The 12008-nt window shown below is 45.4% G+C and overlaps 1 protein-coding gene across 2 annotated transcripts in view; it reads left to right on the plus strand.

The window, feature by feature from the left end:
• Positions 1-12008, plus strand: part of aplp2 (amyloid beta (A4) precursor-like protein 2) — a 113073-nt gene that overhangs the window by 25082 nt on the left and 75983 nt on the right. For both annotated transcript variants that reach the window (XM_080731375.1, XM_080731376.1), the window contains exons 2-3: positions 7718-7891; positions 9680-9809. In XM_080731375.1, the coding sequence (XP_080587501.1) occupies positions 7718-7891; positions 9680-9809 (304 nt within the window). The remainder of the gene's footprint in view (positions 1-7717; positions 7892-9679; positions 9810-12008) is intronic.

The following is a 12008-nucleotide window of genomic DNA, read 5'->3' on the forward strand; positions in this document are numbered from 1 at the left end:
TTTCCTGGTCTCACAAGATACATTGTTTGTTTTTATGGTTAAGAAGATGTTTAGAGATGGGTTTTTTACATTTGGGAAAAGATTCAGGTTGTTTAACTTGTTGATGTCTTGTCCCCGCAACTTGTCGCAAGTATCATAACACATGTGTGTTAGGGCATTCACCAAATATTCGAATATTCGAATATCAAAGTCACTATTCGACGTTGTTCACCGAAGTCAAATATTCGCTTATTTGGTGGATGAATTTTTTTAATGCTTTATACCAGGGGTTCTCAAAACATTTTAGGCAGTGACCCCCAAAATAAACATATTTGAACTGGGGACCCCCACCCTGACAAGCACTTGGAACTGGGTATTACATTTAATGTGACTCGGTTCCACAGATAAATATTGTGAAAATAGCAGATCTACATGCTCACAACGCCTCGCAACGCGAGGCATTGTGAGCATGTAGATCTGCTATTTTCACAATGTTCGCCTCTTGCTTACTTAATATTTGACAGTTTGGCCAGTCCTGTTGAATATTCGACTATTCGAATACTTTGTGGTCGAATAATTCGAATACTAAAAATCACTATTCGTGAATGCCATAGTGTGTGTGTGTGTGTGTGTGTGTCTGAGAATGAAATACCAAAGATGCAACCGCATCAAAAGGCCTAATTAATGCTTATCAACCCGGGGTCCTTGAAATTAAGAAGGTTAAGAATCACGTGTGCGTGTGTGTGGGGGTTGCAGCTTGCAGGCAGCATGGATGCCCTTGGCTTGGCGGCTCAATGCGTCCCACGGCTGACGACTTTCAGTTCTTGTTTAGGCTATCTGCCCATCTCTTTGCACCCTTCTACAATGTTCCCTCACTATCAGCCTGGGAGAGGAGGCGTCACAATGGGATTATTGGGAACCATTGTCTCAGTCTAGAGTTCACTTTCTAGTGGTTTCCAATCCATCTGTGTGATTCGGAGGCCAGGATGGATTTCACTGCGTCCAGAAACACTGGTGCACCAGAGCTCATTTCACTGGATTAGCTCATCTTCTGGCCAGCCAGAGGGGCCAAATCAGCTGGAGTTTGACCCACTAAGAGCTGAGAAATACCTGAATATGTCTTCTAAATCCTAATGGTTTTCTGAAAAAAACACTTTTTTTTGTGTGTGTTCAAAGTCTTTAAAATAAGTTATGGATTTAATTATTGCTGGGAGGGAAAGCCTCCATGGTGGCACATGTTTGTACACCACTTTACTATAAGTAAGCTGTATGTGTGTGTGTGTGTGTGTGTATGTGTGTGTGTGTGTGTGTGTGTGGGGGGGGGGGGGGTTTCCAGCATCCTCGGCCTCTAGCCCTCTACCTCTTCCTGTCCCCCCCTGGGGGATGAGGCCTGTTTACCCAGACCAGCGCCATCATAACAATCGTGTAGGGATAGTTCCTGTCCCTCTTCCTGTCCGGCATGGAGAGTTTCCCCTGACTCGCACAGTCGTTAGTGCTTATTTAACTGTGCTGTGACTCCCCACAGGACAAGTGGGCATGCACTGCTGTGACTCCCCGCTAGTGGGCATGCACTGCTGTGACTCCCCACAGGACAAGTGGGCATGCACTGCTGTGACTCCCCACTAGTGGGCACGCACTGCTGTGACTCCCCACTAGTGGGCACGCACTGCTGTGACTTCCCACTAGTGGGCACGGCACGCAGTGCTGTGACTCCCCACTAGAGGGCATACACTGCTGTGACTCCCCACTAGTGGGCATGCACTGCTGTGACTCCCCACCAAGGTTATAATAGTTTTGGTTTTTTCCATTAGTTTTTATTTGTATTAGTTTTGAGGTTTTGTTTTCAATTACAGTTTAGTTTTAATTAGTTTTTAAAGTGAGGTCGCTAGTTTCGTTTCGTTTTTATTTTTTGAAAATGCTTAGTTTTAGTTTAGTTTTTATTAGTTTTAGTGTTAGTTTTAGTCTTTTACGTAATATGGGGTATTTGTCAGGGGTGAGATTAAAAAAGCTCCGGAAAAAGTATTGTCTAATAAAGAAAATCAACAAAACATCATATTGTTGAGTGGCAGGAATGTTGAGACATACAACTTCTCTCTTTGACCTCACCAACTGGTGTTTTTTATTTCCACAAAGACAAAAGACTAAAACTAAGGAGATTTTCTCTATAATTTTAGTTTATTTTAGTTAGTTTTGTAAACACACAATACGGTTTCAGTTAGTTTTCGTTTTTTTAAAAAGCTTAGTTTTTATTTTTATTTCAGTTAACTAAAATGTTTTTCCATTCTAGTTTTCGTTTTTTAGTTAGTTTTCGTTTACTATAATAACCTTGCTCCCCACTAGAGGGCATGCACTGCTGTGACTCCCCACTAGAGGGCACGCACTGCTGTGACTCCCCACTAGAGGGCAGGCACTGACTCCCCACTAGTGGGCATGCACTGCTGTGACTCCCCACTAGAGGGCATGCACTGACTCTCCACTAGTGGGCATGCACTGCTGTGACTCCCCACTAGAGGGGACGCACCTCTGTGACTCCCCACTAGAGGTGTTGCATTGGCACTACCTTCACGATTCCAATAGATTGCGATTTGCCTGGTAACTATTCGATTCTGCGGTGCCTTGCAATGCGTCACACTGTTCCATATTACTGCACACAACATGGCAAATTCTTCATCGGTCGATGCAAGCTTTACTTAAGCAAGCATACTTTATTTCGAATTATGTTATATATAATATTATATACAGTGTTATTGATTATCGACTGTGTCACGTTGCTGCATTGAATTGAATTATCAATTCGACACCACTACTCCATCTCACAGGGATAGTGGGCAAGCAGTAGTGACTCCCCACCACAGAGCTAGTGGGCAAGCAGTAGTGACTCCCCACCACAGAGCTAGTGGGCAAGCAGTAGTGACTCCCCACCACAGAGCTAGTGGGCAAGCAGTAGTGACTTCCCACCACAGAGCTAGTGGGCAAGCAGTAGTGACTCCCCACCACAGAGCTAGTGGGCAAGCAGTAGTGACTCCCCACCACAGAGCTAGTGGGCAAGCAGTAGTGACTCCCCACCACAGAGCTAGTGGGCAAGCAGTAGTGACTCCCCACCACAGAGCTAGTGGGCAAGCAGTAGTGACTCCCCACCACAGAGCTAGTGGGCAAGCAGTAGTGACTCCCCACCACAGAGATAGTGGGCAAGCAGTAGTGACTCCCCACCACAGAGCTAGTGGGCAAGAGCTTGTTTCTTTTTGAGCGGTGGTCACACCGTCTCCTATACGTGGCCGTGTGTGTATGCGTCCGTCCGGCCGTCCGTCCGTGTATGTAGCCTCAAGCCTGCAGTACCTTTTCTGACCACACATGTTAAGGGAGGGGCGCTGTTGTTTTCACACACACACACGCACACACACACACACACACACACACACACACACACACACACACACACACACACACACACACAGGGGGGAAGGGTGGGTCAGCATGTGTGGTCAAGTATTATTATTATTATTAACAAACTGAATGTTTTAGGGTCAAATAAATTAGAGTGTGTGACGAAACTACAGCATTCTAAAGCACACTAACCCCGCTGCACCCACCCAGTAGTGCTGTTGCACAGCCTCCACGACCACCGCTCAGTTCACACGGGTGTGATTTTTTTATCTGATAGTAACTTTCTCTCAAGCATCTCCGGTCCTCTCTGATATGTCTAGAACTCTACCTTCAGGTATTTTGTTTACTTGAGCCCAGCTAAAAGAAACACACCCAATTCGCATTTTCTTTTTGTTTTCCTTTTTTTCGTTCCGGTTCAAACTGCGGCCATTTAACAATGTACCTGACAGACGGGTGGGGAAACCGATTGGCTGGTGGTGAATAAGGATATTGCCCAATGCTCCATTCACAAAGCATTAAAGAAAGCATCTCAAAAGGCCCAATCTTTTTTGACAGCTCAATTACACGGTAGCTTTGCGGGATCCGTCACCATGTGTGTTTCAGTTTATAGCGGACGTGGCTTTATTTAGCCTGCGTCCCAGGTTGGGACAGACGGACGGACGGACGGACGGACGGACGGACGGACGGACGGGCTGGCTGGGCGTTCCCCTCGCGCTGCTTCCTGCACTGCAGAGAGAGAGAGAGAGAAACGAACTGGCAGAGCTCGGTTAAATGGCCAGTCTCCGTGCAGCACAGGAAATAAAAGCTATAGCGCCACAGGGGTGGAGCAGAGCGGGGGTGGTGTGGTGTTGATAATAAATTTCCCTCTCTACTTTTCCAAAAGGTCAGTGGAGGACCTCAGCGCAGATATACGAGTGTGTCTAATCAAAGCATACTTTATTCTACAGATTGTTGGGGTTGTAGTGCAGAAAAGAGATGGAGATTGTTCGTTTAACCCAGAGAAAGTATGCTCTCAGTGCCAATAATAACTGTGTGTGTGTGTGTGTGTGTGTGTGTGTGTGTGTGTGTGTGTGTGTGTGTGTGTGTGTGTGTGTGTGTGTGTGTGTGTGTGTGTGTGTGTGTGTGTGTGTGTGTGTGTGTGTGTGTGTGTGTGTGTGTGTGTGTGTGTGTGTGTGTGTGTGTGTGTGTGTGCGTGCGCACAAGCAGGAGTATTTCTCTTGTTTTCTGTCGATCTCTCCCTCGCTATCTCTCTGGCTCTCTTTATTTGTCTGTCTCTTATTGACTCTTTAGCAGGGATGGGACGATATGAACATTTTATATCACGATTATTGTGACAAAAGAAATGGCGATTTACTATACTATCGCGATAATCAAAATTCAATATCCTGGGGAGGAACGTGATTTGGCAAAAAAAATTGCCGATCTACAAGCTCGCAACAACGCGTTGCGAGCTTGTAGATCGTCTATTTTTTGGCTAAGACATTTGATAGAGAGTGAGAAAAAGACCGTATCAAGTACGTATATTATAAGTACCATTTACCAATACAGGGTTTAATAAATTAAAAAAATTAAATCTCCACAATACGATTATCGTGAGTGTTTTTTATCACGATAAACGAAAATATCGCTTATCGTCCCATCCCTACTCTTTAGTTGCTCTCTTTCCTTCTTTCCTTCTTGCTGCAATCTTTAAGTCTCTCAGTCAGCAGGCACTGGGGAAAAACAAAAAAAGAAATGTGGGGAAAAAAAAGTGCAAATCCAATCATCCTCCTCCTGGCCTAGCCGTCATCCGGGCCTGGGCCCAAACACACTTCCACAGACCGGAGCCGAGCTCAATTTGTCTCCGTCTGACTGCCAGTCTGCTTTTTCATGCACCACAGTTGAGCAGCGTTAGTGTTGCCAAGTTGTGGACGGCCAATCTTGACGACGTGTGCTTATGTTATTTACCATGAGGAGGTGGTGGTGGGAGCCTGGGGGGTTGTCAATTAAAACAATTTGGCAAAACTCTCTGAAATGTTCCTTGAAGGTTAGTTTGGTTCATCGCGAGCATTGCATGCAGGCACTCGGTGAGGTCTGAATTGGCCTTGTTAAGATCGCTGTCTCCAGAACCACACACACACAATCCTCCCCCCTGAACTCTTGTTTCCTAGGCTGTGTCCCCCCAGGGATGGGACGATAAGCGATATTATCGTTTATCGTGATAGAAATCACTCAGGATAATCGTATCGTGGAGATTTAATTTATCGTGAAATAGCCCTCCATCATGCACTGGGTTCAATTCACCTTTTATTGGCCGAGCTGCATATCCGGTACCTTTTAAACCCTCTATTGGTAAAATGTACTTAGAATATACGTACTTGATACAGTCTTTTTTTCACTCTCTACCAACTCTCTTTGCCAAAAAATAGCCGATCTACAAGCTCACATCACGAATTGTGAGCTTGTAGACCGGCATTTTTTTGGCAAATGTTCCACCTCAGGACAGGATAATGGATGTTGGGTATATTTGGATTATCGCGGTAATATCGTAAATCGCGATTTTTTTTTTGGTCACAATAATCGGGATATGACATTTTCATATCATCCAATCCCTGTGTCACCCCCCGATGCTGTTGTTGCTTCCAGCTTTTTCCGCAGCCCGTCTCGATATAGAGAACAAAATACTAAAGGCTCTTTCTTGTCTGCAGTGCGCTGCCATACCCAATTCCAGGAAATAAAATAACATTTCTCCACAGTGTCCGACCACCGTGTCGGTCCCATAACCGAGTTTATGAGGAAAGTCACTTGGCTCTGACTGCCAGCCAGTACTCTCCTCTCTTTTTATGGCCCTTTAATGATTGGGTGCATTAACCCTCTCCGCTGCTCTCCAAATTAACAACGTAATCCCTACACACTTAGCTGACCCCAGGTGTCTCCTTGGCCGATTGTGACGCATCCTTAGCTTGTAGATGCACTATCTTCGCCCAATGTTCATCGATTTCTGGCGCGTGTATCTAAAACCCACCACGATACAGTTAAAATCCACGCGCGGAAGCTTGTGATTGGCTGATGCGGAGGTAGGGAGCGCTCTGTTGTGTTCACTTGGACTGCACGGAGGTGCCGAAAGTCGGGGGGACGATAGATTTACTATTCTGTCCCCCGGGTTTACAACTTCTAACGGCGCTGAGTCGGCTCATGCGACCTTGGCAACGCTCGCTCGGCGGTGTCTCACGTGGCTCAAGGTCGCCTGAGACGGCGCGCCTCCGTCAGCTCCACCAAAAACCAGCGCTCCTTTATACAAGAACCTAACTGTGTCGTGGTGGTTTTAGGATTCACGCATTTCTGGTCAGTTTTTTTGCTTGTTATGGCAGGGGTCTTCCAACGTTTTCAGGCCAATGACCCCTTAGTTGAGAGAAGCAGGGACCCCCACAACCTTTTCATAGAGTCCATATAGTTTCATCGTTTCAGTGGATTTTGGATTCATATCAATTTGTGTTTTCAGATATTTAACAACTTGAGCCGTCATTACCTAATAAACTTGACCTTTTACTCTGTACTTAGTCTGCTGTTTTTCCCCTCTACACCAAAATTCTTTGCCGAAAATAGCCGATCTACAAGCTCACAACGCCTCGCAGCGCGAGGCGTTGTGAGCTTGTAGATCTCCTATTTTTGGCTACAGTTCTCAGAATATGGACACTAGGGTTCAAGTTGTTAACATAAAAAGGATTGGAAGATTTGAAGGACCCCCTGTTGTAACTCTTAGGACCCCCTAGGGCAGGGGTTCCCAAACCTTTTTGTCAGGGCACCTTATAAATATTTGTTTTAATCCAAGGCAACCACCCCTACATTATAATTTTCACTCCCAGCACCTTCATTTTATAGAATATAGTCGTTGTCGGGTGGAAACCTTGTATGTCCAAAACCTTTCTTTTTGTATTTATCATCTATAAAATGTACTAAACTAGTGAAAACAGCAGATCTACAAGCACAGATCGGCTGTTTTCACTAGTTTTGTGCGACAGATGTTTCTGCCTGACGGTGACGATATTTTAGTGATTATGTTGCGAGGAAAACGTTGAGATAATAGCCTTTTTGGTTAGAACTGACTGAAAATAACTTTGTACTTCAAGTTTAAAATGATACTAAATATTTCTTCAAGTGTCCAAATAAATTCCAAATATTATCAAATGATCTTGCGGCACCCCTGGACTGCCGTCGCGGCACCCCAGGGTGCCCCGTCACCCACTTTGGAAACCCCTGCCCTAGGGGTCCCGGGCCCCCTGTTGAAGACCTCTGTGATATGGCATGCCCAAAATAGGGATCCTAGTGTTCATGTGGTTTTTAACCCTCTCCTCTCCTCTCCTCTGGTCTCCAGGCGCTGGCAGCCAACACGGGGACGGGCTTCGCGGTGGCGGAGCCGCAGGTGGCCATGTTCTGTGGGAAGCTCAACATGCACGTGAACATCCAGACGGGCCGCTGGGAACCCGACCCCTCTGGGACACAGAGCTGCGTGGGGACCAAGGAAGGAGTGCTGCAGTACTGTCAGGAGGTGAGTTGTACCGCACCATTCTGACAAAGAAATACAAAATAAAATAGAAATTGCAGCAAAAGAATATAATTTAGTTTGTCTGTTGATCGCTTGAATCCAGTAGTATGAATGAGAAGATAACGTACACTTCTAACTTGGAAAGCTTCTAGAATAGCAAACTGAATTTTTTTATTTATTTATACCACGATGCCGCGTTGTGTATATACTGGCTGTAATAACTCCAGGACAAAGCCTTCTTTACGCTACAGAAGTTACGCTATAAGCGTAGTAACCGGAAGTCTCGTGATACACTAGAACAGAGGTATTCAACTAAATTGTTCAGGGGGCCACATTGTCAGAAACCCAAGGGACCGGGGGCCGGACTAACGGTCCCGGCCGAGACCCCCTCCCCCCCACCCTCCCTGAGCTATTAATTAAGCAACCACATTTTCACAACTTTCATCTAACTACATTGCAAATTGCAAAGTAGAATACTTTTCATGTACTGTAAATGTGCTTAATTTCTGTGTAACAACTGTAAATATGCTTTCTTGTTTAGAACCTAGCCTAGCTACATCACACTACACCACTTTACAGATGGAGATATCTCCACTTTACACCTGTAGGTGGAGATATCTACACTTAACACCTTTAGATGGAGATATCTCCACTTTACACCTGTAGATGGAGATATCTCCATGCACTTTACACCTGTAGATGGAGATATCTCCACTTTACACCTGTAGATGGAGATATCTCCACTTTACACCTGTAGATGGAGATATCTCCATGCACTTTACACCTGTAGATGGAGATATCTCCACTTTACACCTGTAGATGGAGATATCTCCACTTTACACCTGTAGATGGAGATATCTCCACTTTACACCTGTAGGTGGAGATATCTCCACTTTACACCTTTAGATGGAGATATCTCCACTTTACACCTGTAGATGGAGATATCTCCATGCACTTTACACCTGTAGATGGAGATATCTCCACTTTACACCTGTAGATGGAGATATCTCCATGCACTTTACACCTGTAGATGGAGATATCTCCACTTTACACCTGTAGATGGAGATATCTCCACTTTACACCTGTAGATGGAGATATCTCCATGCACTTTACACCTGTAGATGGAGATATCTCCACTTTACACCTGTAGATGGAGATATCTCCATGCACTTTACACCTGTAGATGGAGATATCTCCACCTATGCTGGAGATATCTCCACTTTACACATGTAGCTGGAGATATCTACACGTTATGCCTGTAGATGGAGGTATCTACACGTTATGCCTGTAGATGGAGGTATCTACTGTACACGTTATGCCTGTAGATGGAGATATCTACACTTTACTGTAGATGGAGATATCTACACTTTACACCTAGCTGGAGATATCTACACGTTATGCCTGTAGATGGAGGTATCTACACGTTATGCCTGTAGATGGAGATATCTACACTTTACTGTAGATGGAGATATCTACACTTCACTGTAGATGGAGATATCTCCAGCTTTAAAAGTTGAATGTGCTCCCTAAAATAAAGCAAAGGCGCGTGCTGCGTTTCCACTCAGCCTTCTGTGAGAGTTCTTGGATCGCATTTATTGATGACATTTGGATGGCATTTGACTGTCTGTGCCTCGCACACCGAACAGATGGCATCTGGAGATGGCAAAGTGGGGATTAGCGCGTTCGCACTCGAGCTGCTGTATCTCGCTTATCTCTCCTTTCTCGTTCTGCCTCTCTCTCTCTCTGCTCTCTCGCCCCCTCACCCTCTGCCCCGCCCCGCCCACCCCACAGATGTATCCCGAGTTGCAGATCACCAACGTGGTGGAGGCCAACCAGCCAATCAGGATCGAGAACTGGTGCAAGAAGGAGAAGAAGGTGTGCAAGGGTCACGCCCACATCGTGGTGCCTTACAAATGCTTAGGTAAGAAAGACACTGGACGTTTCTTAATTCTTTTTTAGATCGGTGCTAAGTAGGGATGGGACGTTAAGCGATATTATCGTTTATCGTGATATAAAACACTCACGATAATCGTATCGTGGACTTTTAATTTATCGTGAAATTGTCCTCCATCATGCACTGGGAACAACACCTTTTATTTGCCGAGCTGCATATCCGGTACCACTTAAACCATCTATTGGTAAAATGTACTTAAAATCTTTTTTTCACTCTCCATCAAATTTCTTAGCACATGTATGTGCTAGTGACAACCACGGGTTCAGGCTCACAAAGTGAGTAGAACGCATTCTCGCGTGCCCGCACGTGCACATTTGCGCATGTGCGTGCACGTGAGAGGCGTGACACGGGTCAAAACAGATATGGGGCGGCGACTACCTGTGTGACCGGATCATTGCATCAATGGGTACAATAGCAGTGTGCGGTGGCACAGAGATGTGTGGGGAGGATTAATTGGCATAATGACTAACTTGGGAGAAGAAAGATGTGAATTGTAAACACACACACACACACACACACACACACACACACACACACACACACACACACACACACACACACAAAACCAGTAAGACGCCCTAATCAGGAGATAAGCGACCGTCATGTCGCATACACAAACTTTAGAAGCCAATCAGGAGGGAATATGGGAAATGGGACAGATCCATGTTGATGACATGACTTTAGAGATACTGTCTACCGCTTTGCGTGATTTCAGGCCAAAATCTGTAGGAGCAGTGTCCAAAAATGTGTTTTGCGGATGGGAAAACCACTTTAGTTTCTTCACGTTTGGTATTCACTACGGATTGTTCCTCCTCCCTCTAAATTAGCCGTCCCACTCACTGCATAGAGATATGGCGGATTATGAACCTAAGCTGAGCCAGAGGCGGAGAGGTGACACGGTGCAATAATGTGGGAGCTCCGATGCAGTCGACTAATCCTTGGCCTTGAGCTCGGCTGATTGAGGAGGTCCGGCCACGGCTGGACGAGAAGCACCTTAATGGCTCTCGAACAACGGATGGCCCAGGGGGGGAAAGCCATTATTGTAAGGGAGGCTTGTCTAGCAATAAAGCACAATCTTATCATCCGACCCCTCCCAACCCACAGACAGTGGTCGTAAACTAACCCAGACTCACAGGGTCAGGGGCGTCAATTGGGTATGGCAAGGGGTATGCAGCTGCCATACCCTGGGTTCAGGGGGGAAAATAAAAGTTACTTTTAAATATAAATACATGAATGTGTCTTTGTCTGTGCTGGTTATTATGTTGTTAAAATACAGTAAAATAACTACAAATGCAAAATTTTACAAAATGGTCACTTCAACAAGGTATTATAATTGTATCCTCCACATTTCAGCTCCACAGGTGCAATGCATTATTATTGTTAATTGTGGCACATTTACTAACATGCCAAGTTTAGCTGCACTTGAACAACCGTTCCAGGCTGCCATATCCAGCCCAAGAAACCGTAGAAACGGGGGGGGGAAAAGAAAATGTACTTCTCAAAATAAATGAATCATGCCTGTTGATAAGGTATGGCAACATGACTGGTGTCTTGAACGCGCGCCTTCGCGCGCGTTCAAGACACCAGTCATGTTGCCATACCTTAGCTTTTTCTGAACTGACGCCACTGCACAGGGTCAGGAGAGGAGGGGGGAGAGACAGGCTGCTTTTATTACTAACCATTTCACCACTGGCCGTGCGCTATCATCCACGCTGCCCTCTGTGTCTCTAGCGGCTCGCTAAACCACTGCATTCTACTTTGTTCCGCTTTATTAAATGTCAGAATGTCAGAACAGAGCATCCCCAAGAAAGTTGGTCAAACGTAGGTAGAACAAGCACCTAATAAGTAAAAACTTTATATAAAACCTAAGAATGCTACCTAGCTTTCATGTATGGTCATTGAGGGTAGGCAAGTGCTACGGTAAGTGCTATGGGCCAAGGTGGAGTCTGAGGAGGTGAGTCTTCAGGCCACGGTGGAAGCTAGGGAGTGAGTAGGGGTGGGCGATATGGTGATAATTATCGTAGAGACGATACAATGTCTCCACGACATGCCTTTTCAGAGATATCGTATATATCGTGATACAATGAGGGAGCCTTGTAAAAAATCCTGTTGAATTATTAATTCAGAGATTCATTGCAGAATTCAATTTAAACCTGCATCTTGGTC

Source organism: Nannobrachium achirus (genome assembly GCF_963921795.1).
Source record: "Nannobrachium achirus genome assembly, chromosome: 8".
NCBI lineage: Eukaryota > Metazoa > Chordata > Actinopteri > Myctophiformes > Myctophidae > Nannobrachium > Nannobrachium achirus.